Source organism: Monopterus albus, unplaced genomic scaffold (genome assembly GCF_001952655.1).
Source record: "Monopterus albus unplaced genomic scaffold, M_albus_1.0 scaffold69.1, whole genome shotgun sequence".
Classification (NCBI taxonomy): Eukaryota; Metazoa; Chordata; class Actinopteri; order Synbranchiformes; family Synbranchidae; genus Monopterus; species Monopterus albus.
Window position 1 is genome coordinate 4,685,641 of NW_018127949.1, and position 11,182 is coordinate 4,696,822.

Consider the following 11,182-nt stretch of genomic DNA (forward strand, 5'->3'; position numbering starts at 1 on the left):
CCCACCCCCATTATGAAAACCCCCCCCCCCCAAAATCACACTTCCTCAGCTCAGCTGCACTGCAACAAAAGCCTGAACTGCTGTGCTTCAGCCTGCACTGTAACCCATCTTCTCTGTCATTGTTTCAACTTGGATGATGTCTAACCAGCCGCTTTAGGTGTCTTTTCAGTCTTTTTTTTTTAAACTTACCTTGCGGATATATTCAGTCCCGCACCGCAGCCGTTCGTCGCCAAATAAAAAAACATGCAAACTACTCGAGAGTAGTGCTAGATGAATTATTAACTCAGGCATTAAAATCCAAAAAAGTATCCAAAAAGTGTGTGGGTTTGTTTCCTGAGCGGAGGAATGTGGCGGCGGCGAAATATTGCCGGAGAGCGTCTGTCCGTGTGTGGAGGAGGTTACTGGAGGTTGTTTCCAGTGAGTAAAGCCGTAAGGCTCCGCCCCCTCTGCACAGAGCTTCTTCCAGTAAACACATGCACACGCACACACGCAAAGAACAAACGCACGTGCTCGCGCTTTTTCTTGGCGGATTGCCAATAAATAATCAGCGTGACCTTTACTGGGCTGTTTCCTGGTACTGGTGGGGTCTCTTCTCGACAAGGTGATAAAGTTCAAAGCGCCACATATGGCACAATATAAAGTATTAATCTGTTAAAATATGATATGGGACAGAATATAGGCAGATATGGGTGGGAGTTTAGTCCACCTATATGGACATATAGCCATGGATGGATTATGACTCAGTGAGCCCCTGTGCACAGACATGTAGAAAGGCCCCCCTGCTCTCCTGCATAGGAGCAAAACACCAAGACTGAAACGGACACGTTTTGTTAGCCTTTCTAGATGTCTTTGTGGTCGCCAATTTATCAGGGCTGACCCATAAAGACAGACAACCACTCACACAAGCATTTACACCCCTGGGTAACTTAGTCAATCAGTCAACCTAGACTGCATGTCTTTGGACTGTGGGAGCTGTGGATTCCTGAGAAAATGTAGGCACAAGGAGAACATGCACACTCTACATTCAAACCTGGAAACGTCTTATTGGGAGGCGACAACGCTAACCATTGTACCACTGTGTCGCCCACCTTCTTGCATGTCTTTATATTTATTTTGTGTGTCTTTGTATTCATTGTTGCATCTTCTTGAAGTTTAGTGTCTCTTAGCAGACATCTTTTTATTTCTGTGTAGTCATTTTGGAATTTTTTGTGGTTGTTTTGTGTCACCTGTTTTTTTTTCTTTCTGGGATATTTTGCAGGTGAACTCTAGGGACCCCCTAGAGGGGCCCTTGGGCCTGCGTCCAGTTAGCCTGGTTAGTAATCCATCCTTATTTAGCCTACAGAACCATGGGCCAAATTTGGCCCATAATGAACTTTGAATCTTGACATAGCATCTGAAGGCTTATGTAAACCCCACTAAGTATGATCCTGTACTGCTCCCACATCAACCAGCAACATCATTTGAACAGTGACAGTTGCTGAAATTAGATTTACTGTAATACAAAGAAGATATGATATGGCCTGTTATATAATATGCTGTGTGACCACAACAGATTGTCAGCAACAGATCTTTTATTCTAAATCACACCCCCAACCTCACACTGCAACACAGTCACTTTTGAATTTTTATTTTTTTTACATTAATTTATTTATTGCCAGTTGAGGATTAATATGAAGTGCTGCAAGTTTGTCACTTCTCATTTACTAATAGGACGTATGGCATCAACTTTCAGATGCACTAAAACAGTTTTATAAACAAATGGCCCCTGGCTATGGATTTACCAACAATGCCATATGCACGACTGGATTCATAATGTTTGCATATTCTCACCTTCAAGGGTAAAATATTTGATCACTAAATAATTTGATTCTTCATTTCAGTAAAAGTAGCAATACCACAATGTAAAAATATTCAGATGATGCTGAAGTAAAATGCACGTTTGAATCAGAACTTAAAGCTCACACTGAGGCTCAGCAAATCCAGGTGTAAGATAAAACTACCCAGAAGATCAAGCTTCAAAAGTTAAAACTAAAAGCCCTTTCATTTTCTTTTCACTTCATTTACATGACATGACAGATGATAAATATTTGAACTACACTGCTAGCTGGCAGGCCCCGTGTCACGTCAGCAAGCATCCAACTTACTGTAAGTGCTCTAGAACAACAGCCACATATGCTGCTCTACTGTTGAGTCTAACAATAATAATAATAACCTGTATTTATACAGCACTTTCCAAAATAAAGTCACACCATGCTGTGCAACTAGGACTGAAACATTTTAATATTGCAGTGCGGTGATACAATCATTCATGGCATGCTTTTTATACTGTTCAGTAGTTTAACATAGTGCATAGAATGCATTGCATTTGCCATTTTTTAAAATGCATCTGAACTATATGACCACAAACGTGCATGTGGCACAGAGTCTCATGCCAACACAAAATCAAATGTTGGCTGGGAAGAAACACCTACATACATACATAACATTTTTAAGTTATGTGACTGACTGTAGTGAGAGCCAAGGTCACACCTTAGACAGGTAATACAAAGGGACAAGATCAAGCACTTGTTTCCAGAAAACATTTAGGAACCACATGATGTTTGATCTATGCTGTGCACCTCTAAAGAGGTCTGCACGCATTTATTTTTAGGTTAAATTCAATATGATTATAGTGCAAAAATGAAGCTATATGGTACTGCAACTGCAGTACCATATAGCTTCAACAAAAGATAATCAGGCATTAAAAAAAAATTATATCTGCAGGTAAAAATAATATCTAACATGTTGCTGTGTGCAGACCAGTCTATGATGTTCTATCACAAAACACCTTGGTGGAGGAAGTGCTCAGATCCTTTACAGAATCAAAAATTCATGGAAATTGTTACTTATCAAGAAAATTTACTTAAAGTATTAAAAATAAAAATGTTCTGCAGAAAAATGGACCCTCTGACTGTTATGTTATTAGATATTTATACATTTATGTGTAAGCATCATTTTATTGTTATAGTTGGTTGAGGCTCATTTTAAAATATTTTATAAGAAACCACAACAAATGACAATTTTCTTTATGGATTAAAGAAGATTTGTTTGTAAAAATTCAGAAAATTACCATCACAATCATCTCAAACCTCAAAAATGAGGCAAAAAGTTAATTAAAATCATTGAAATAATTAATAGAAAAGTCAGCATATGATATGCTATCATCTGAAAAGCAGTAACCATGAAATATTTTGTATTTTTGCACAAAAAAACAAACAATAGTCAGAAATAGCTACAGTAGGCTAGGTGCTGGTCAAATCGACTAATGGTTTCAGATGTACTGGTAAATATTGTTGGGCAATTTAATCTTTAACAAGCCATCATACTTTATGAGCTTTTCAAATGTTTTGCATGGAAAATTATCATCTATAAAGTAGTTGCAAAAGGTGTCAGATAGTCTGGCTATAGAAACCTATAGCAAAAGTACATTATTTGTAGTAGAGCAGAAGTATAAAAGGAAATACTCAAAGTACAAGTGCAGTACCTTACATTTTTACTTCAGAGCAGGAGGCTACATGAGTAAATGTACTTCTGTTCAACCACTGCAGACCACCGCGTGTCTGTGACCTTAGGTTTGTGTTGATAAAGTTTATTCAAAGTCTCTGTGCTGCAGCAATGGCGGCCCCCATGTCCTGGAGGAGGCTTGTGTACTCAGTGTGTTCACCGGCCGTTGCTGGAGTTTTTACGCGGATGTCTGATCGACTCTTCCGTGCACGGGACAGAAGAAAGGGGTAAGAATCATGTTTCATCCACGAAGACGCAGACACGAGCGTAAAACTGTAGTGTCACTTCGATCTGCCATCAGGATGCTAATGTAGTCACTGCTAATGCATCCATTATCGGCCACTTGTCTTCCGGTGCTCTTGTGTGAAGCAAAACGCCAAATCATGATCTTTTAACACGTTAAGGTAGTTTTATTGTGGCTGGGGGTCAAATTTAGCATGGTATCTCCCGACAATGTTCCTTAAGTAAACAGTGGCGAACCTTCAGAGACCGTAGAGGTTTCCATAACCAAAGGGATGTTAATGCTCTTCCCCTTGTTCAACATTGGCAGTTATTTTTCCACAGTTGACATCTGTCAGACCCACTTTTATTGTTCCATCATGTCACACATAATGACGGTACAGGCTTTCCTTCCAGTAGCTCATTAGAACTGGTGCGCACACCTGCGGCCAAATTTAAAGCATAATGAAAACGTGCAGGTGTGGTGGCACCTGTGGCCTGAATGGAACAAGATCGGTTGGTTGTCATTTCCACAGCAGATACTTTTGGCTGAGGCGTGTTGATTTTGGCCTTCTGAAGCACTTTGTATCATATGTTTGGAAAGGTGCTGTATAAATAAAGATGTTTGCTTTTTAACTGATAATATAAAGACGGGCTTGTTTCATCCAGGTTTCCCAGCAGTCCAGTTTTAAGACACATTTCCTAACAAATGTAAACATAGTTTATCACACCAAATAGCTGCATAATGGCCGGGTAGTAAATCCACACCCACAGATCACAATGTTAACTGTTTTCATTGGAGATATTTTGAAGAAATAGCAACAGCAAATTTTGGCCTCAGTTAGTTGTTTTATGGTTCAGGCTCCAGTACTCTGAAACTGAATGCTATTATTTACACTTTCGTGATCTTCTGTGAAAAAGGCCCATTGGAAAGCATGGGCACAGTTCTCACCAATGTTTAACTGTGAACAGTCCAAGGTTGTCTGAGGTCTATTTGGGATGCTGTCACAATCCAGACACTGTGAGAAATTAATGTCAGGTACAGTTCCTGGGTCATGTCCTTGTTTTTGTAATGAAAACAGAGTATGGGCATGGAGACCAACCGGAGCCTGAAACATGAATCTGTCATCTGCATATCTTTATCTTATCATTGTCACCATCTGTCCTGCTGAGTTTCCTCCCTCATTTCACCATGGCTGCCCCTGCCATTCCTTTTGTTTTGGTGTCGTTTTTTTCTAATTAATGCAACAACACATTGACAGTTTAGACAACTGTGTGCGTCTTCTGTTTTGGCAACAGTTTGAGGAAGATGCTTTCATGCATATTTGAACATGACAATGCAGCTGTACACAAAGTCACAAAAACTTTTTTTTTTAACCTTGACTCCATCAACACCTTTGGGATGAGCTGGACCATCACCTGTGAGCCAGACCTTATCATCCATATCTGTATTCAGCCTCACTGATGCGCTTGTGACTGAATGGGAGTAAATCCCTTCAATCAGGTTCACAGGACATATGGGTGTAATATTTGGTCATGTCCACACACTTTTGGCCATATAGTGTATCTGCTTGTCATTTTAGAATACAGACTCTTTTTTTTTACATTTGTAGCATTGCACTACAATTGTACTGTACAAACAGTCAATTACTTGTGTGCATCTACATCTTTAAAGGTTAGTATAAAGTACAGTAGAGTGTAAAAAAAATGATTAAAAACCAGCTTTTCCAGTTTGTCCAACAAATCTCATCCGTTGAGAAGAATGAGGAAATAAATCCTGTAGGGATGCATTGTGATTACGTGTGTGATTCCCTTTCAGGGAATTTTGAGGAATTAAGAGGAAGACATTTTGTTCCCCATCACATGCGTCATATCAGGAGGGTTGTGGTTTATTCACATACCAGAGTAATCAGTTACTAGCTAAAGCCTTGCATAAGTAACTCGGCCTTTAACTGTATTAAATCTAAGGAAGTTAACTTCATCTTAGTTACAGCTATGGAATCAACTGTTTCTTTGTAATGTGCAGCAGAGATAAAATCCCTTTTTAAAAGGCATCTGCAGAGACTGTATCTCAGTATGTTGATATAGTGTGCAGAACTCCACCCAACTTTTGGATTAACAAACAAATTGGACTTTTACTGTGTCTCACTGTTGCTTGAGGTCATAGTTAAAAAAAAAAATGTCATTGCTGTCTTCAAGTGAAAAGGTAGAACCTCGGTCATATCATTTCAGAAAGTGTGTCCTTTATCCACTGTCACACTTTCTTTAAAGACTTACAGAAAGTTGTGGCGGCTGTGTGTTCAGCTGAGAAGCATCATGTTGAATAAGCTTTTTGTTAGGCTCATTATGCTCCTTTAGATAATGTGCAATAGGAGACAGATACTTAAGCATAAGCTGTATGGACAGGAGGAATTTCTTTTTTTTTTTATACCCCTGTTGATTTATGGCTCTTTTCTGAAATGTGTGTAAATGATAGGACTGGGATCACAAATAACAGGGAAATCCCCAGTGTCTGTGTTTGTTGTAGTAGTTCTAAGTCAGCACAGCGCCTTTGGAAAGAAGCACAAAGCAGTTTTTTTTTCTATTTGTTTCCAATAGACTTCTTGTAGATGGTTTCTGTGGTGCCAGTCCAAGCCCAAACATAAACTATGTGAATGTTTGTGTATTTTGGATGAATTTAGGTCATAGTGAGTATTAAAAATGCAATAGAAGGACTTAAGACAATCAGCAAATGTGGGTCTTAGTCATGTTTGAGGTTAACACTCCACCCTGTCTTTATTTAATGTGGCAGCATGGTCAGATCAGAATGTAAGATTGTATGGCAAAAAGGAGAAAGAGGACTGTGGTGTTGGGGTGAATGTTAGGACATGGACAAAGCAGAACCAGACATATTGGTAAATCTTATCATGGGTCGGTGTCCTTAAAGATTTAATTCAACAATTAATTGAAATGCCTTTTTAAGCTGGTTCGATGAAGTATCTTTGGTTTTTGGACTGTTGTTCAGAAGATGGGGCCTTGAACTATGACGTTTTTCACTCTTTTCTGGCATTTTATTCATGGGCTGTGCAGCAGCAATATCTGGAGCCAGGAGCACAGCCTCAGTTAGCCAAAAAAGCAGTGTGTGTCTCATTTTTACACCGAACAAGCCGTTGGATTTTAAAACAATGTATGGTTTATTAATTCATAGGACTAGGAGTTCAGTTTACTTTTTACATGTTTTTCAAATGTGCCCCCCCTCTCTGAGTCTGTGCCCCAGCCTGGTTACCCCACCCAAAATTTTCTATCAGCAGCTGACTGAAACAGAACACAAAATTTAACATTATCACCTTCATGAAGGAGGATTTATTTAACAGGTTTTGAGTACTAGCTCAGATTAAACCATCACAAAAATGCACTTGCTATTTGTCCTGCAGCTCCTCCGTACTGCTGCTGGCTCCCCTGCTGGCCGAAGCCGACCCAGCCCCCCACCGTGTCTCCAGGCCCATAGGGTCAGCTGGAGCTCAGGGCACAGATGGCCTATGCACCCACTTCAAATGGATGGCAGACCACGTACCTGCATTCCGTGTGCCAGGCACCCACATCCACATTCTCAACTCACCCGAGCAGTTCTACAAAGCCATGAAGGTCAGTGTCACAGACAAAAACTATTTGGTTGTGCTGCACAGGAAGGATAAAAAATACAAAATATTGAGTCACGTGCATCTGTGGGCTGACAACTGCCAAAGTTAATGTTTCACACTTTTATACCAGTAGATACACAACAAGCAAGTCAGATAAATTGCTTGAGGTTAAGGAAGCATTTCTTTCCCAGCAGACCTTCATTATTTATCTGAGCTGGCAGAGTAGCATTCTGCAGCTGACAGGAGATACAGTAATTGTAGTTACAACTTATTCCTTATGAAGGTTTCACCTGCTTGTGGAAATTAACCGGTAGCAGTCATTTCTGGCTGTCGTGGCAGGGAGGCAGGAGCTTCCTTCATACAAAGCTGAGCTTAGAGTTAGACCTAAATGTAAATACTAATGCATAAGAATGGAAGTTTACATATACAGTTTCAAAAAGTTTTTTTTTATTTTTTTTTTTATTGTAGTTGCACGTGTGTTTCAGCATGTGTGTGAATGGGTGTGCTTCACTAAAACATGGTAATGACACTTCCTCATAATTCTGCAAGCCGGAAACATTCTACTGTACCTGAAAGGAGTTGTATGATGGTATTTATAGATCACTTCTGGGAGACACACACTTGAGTCCTTTGTTTTTTTTTTGTTGCCAGGCTGTTTGGTGGTTTTACATATCATGATGACACTTTGACATTTATAGTCCTCTAAAACATTTGTGGCCTCTTGTGCACAATGAAAAGGAATTCATGTGTTCTTTCTTATAACTCATGTTAACAACTGCACAAAAAACAGGATGAAATATATTTTTGGAACGTAACAGGACTTTAGACTTTATTGCTGTCAAGGTAAAACACAAATTACAAAACAGCATGCTTTTTCCACTTATGTATGAAGCTATACGGGTTTTAAGATAAGTCTGAGATTTCTTCTTTCATCTTGATACAGTGGAGGTGAATGGATTTCAGTCAGCTGGTCCACAAGAAATCAGTTTTGGTAATCTGTAAAAGTAATTGTTTCAAACAAAACTGAGAAACTTTTATTTGGTTCCAGCCTCTCAAATGTAAGAATCTGCAGCTTTTTTTTTTTTTTTACCTTCCAGTAAATTGAATATCTTTGGGTTTTAGAGTTTTGGTTTTTGTTCCAGAAGTGATTTTCCCATTTATTTTGTTCCATAGGTTTCTCTCTCTCTGATTTATACATAGGCTATGCACATTGGATAGTAAGGTTATTTAAAATAACTTATGAAACGCACAGATTTTTCTGCATTATGTTGTAAAACAGAGTTGGTGCCACCGAATCTGACACCAGCGCCACCATCTGAGAGACTTTGTGGCACCAGTGCCACCAGTTTGACATGTTAGTCGAGAGCCCTGAACTATGTCTTCTGTGCTAGCACCTCTCTGAAACAAAAAAACCTGAACCATATCACCTTCATGAAGGAGGGTTTATTGTGGGATTAGACTGCATTAGTTTTAGCTTGGTGTACCTAATAAACTGCCAGCTTTGTGTAAATCTCACTCACCTCAGCTGTACTCAGGTCAAGGCAGAAATTCCAGTGGTGGATATGTCAAAACCAGAACTATTTACAGGCCTAGATAACTGGGGGATTTGTGTGACCTTTCAGATCAAAATTTTTGTCATTTAATAAAAAACAAGGACATTTTTCTTGCAGTTGTTTAAACAGTGATTTATTGCCTGCTTGTTTGGGACCCACCCGGTGGAACCAAAATCTTATGCCCTGTGCACACGACTGTTTATGAGTTTATCTTTTCTTAGTGTCAGTCCTTTGTGACCCGATTCACCTGCATACACTCATTGTTTTGATTCTTTGTTTTTCTATGACCTCAGGCACGCATCAAGACTGCGAAGAGGCGAGTGGTGATGGCCTCACTGTATCTAGGGACAGGTCAGCTGGAGCAGGAGCTGGTGAGAAAAGTGGTGTTTGTGTGTGTGAGAAGCATATTCATTTATTTTAAAACTCTGGAGAAACAACCGTTTTAAACAATTTAACCAGGTAAGAACAATGCCATCCAAACACAGCCAAGTGCCAAAACAATGGTCAGAGTTGCCAGAAAATGTGAGTAACAGTCTTTTTCCAAGAGAACCGCAGTTTGGTTTATTCAGAACGACTCCACGCCAGCTACTAGGAATGACCCCAGAATGCAGGGTTTTGTGGGTATAAGGAGAGCATAGCCTGCTGTTCCTCATGCTTGGAAAGCCTAGCATAACAACATTATCCCAGAGTAAACCACAGTCTGGACTGACGCTCATATTTATCTGTTTTTCATGTTTTTCTAACCGGTACGAGCAGCAGCAGAGAGGGTGAATTACAGAAAAAGGCAGAGACGAGTCAAACATGCTTAATTACAGTAAAAAGCTTTTGAATCAGCTGTGATTGCTGCCAAACACTGTAACCTCACAGGATGATGGATTACTAGAAATATGATTCAGTAAGGTGCAGCGAGTTCATGTGGCATTTATTTTCAAGCCCAGGTTTGCTTGTAATTGGACACAATGAGCTGAACTCAAAAATGTGAGCATGGCCTGTAGTTGAGACTGAAGAATGCAAAGTGCAGGTGTGATTTCACCCTCAAGACTGGAGCTACTAACACAACTGTACCCAGGCTCAACAGAAAAGGAACTGAACTGACAGTCACCAGTGTGGCATATTGACTTAAGTGCAGGTGCAGGCAGTGGGAATAAGCTGAATTCAATGGAAAGCATGTTTGTCTTGAGCACACAAGGCAATTTACATGGTTATGTAGTGAATAGTAACTGTGTGGTGGAATATAATTGCAAGTACTGTAGGTCCCTGTTTTGTTTGTCCTGTGCATGCACACAAGGATGCATGCACATGTACTGTATGCATGCAAGCATGTGGCTACATATTCCTTCTAATGGTTTCACACTGTTCCTCTGGTCTATAATCAGTCCGAACTTTTAAAAGGCAGAGGTAAAATAAAGTCTCTAAAAACTAAACAAGGTACATATTTTTTAAATTAGATGTATAATATAAACAGACAATCATGATTTTAATCCCCTCGTTTTTTTTACCCAAGCCAAATAATGAACATCATATTTTACAGCTGAAAAATTAACTTGGCACTGCTCTCTTTGTTGGGAAAACAATGTTATGCAAACACATTTTGTTGATGGTCATGGTTTGATGTTCATCCTTTCCTTGTTTCTGTCCAGGTGGACTGTATGGAGGAAGCTCTTCAACGTTCGCATGACTCCAGTCATGCACCTGAGCTAAAAGTCTCAATACTGCTGGACTACACACGCGGATCACGAGGTTGTCTGTGTTTCCTAAGACGCGTCTTTGTTGCGGGTTGGCTCAGGGCACCGTGCTCACTGTGTTTGTGTGGTTATATTTTACATGCAGGGCAGATGAACTCAAGGACCATGCTGCTGCCGTTGGTGCAGCACTTCACTTCTCAGATGCGGGTCTCCCTGTACCACACTCCAGACCTCCGGGGGCTGCTACGGCTGCTGGTCCCTCAGCGCTTCAACGAGACCATCGGAGTCCAGCACATCAAAGTCTACCTGTTTGACGACAGCGTTATTATCAGTGGGTATGTTGATTCCTGGACAGAAAATTGATTCTGGTTGTTTGTCCTTAAGTTCTCCCTCCTCCTCACACCTGTCCTGTTTAATCTTGTTCTGTGCCTTTGCATCAGAATCAGAAACAAGATAAGACTGAAAGAAAATGAATGCGCAAACAAGAAAAAGGAATGTGCATTAGGAAAATAAAAATAAAGTGATTATAGAAATACACACACACACACACACACACATATAT

The 11,182-nt window shown here is 40.0% G+C and overlaps 1 protein-coding gene across 1 annotated transcript in view; it reads left to right on the top strand.

Moving 5' to 3' along the window:
* Positions 1-3,574: 3,574 nt before the first annotated feature.
* Positions 3,575-11,182, top strand: part of pgs1 (phosphatidylglycerophosphate synthase 1) — a 25,236-nt gene continuing 17,628 nt past the window's right edge. The window contains 5 exon segments of the mRNA XM_020605219.1: positions 3,575-3,770; positions 7,176-7,386; positions 9,229-9,306; positions 10,576-10,675; positions 10,766-10,955. Coding sequence (XP_020460875.1) covers positions 3,655-3,770; positions 7,176-7,386; positions 9,229-9,306; positions 10,576-10,675; positions 10,766-10,955 — 695 coding nt within the window. The 5' untranslated portion in view covers positions 3,575-3,654.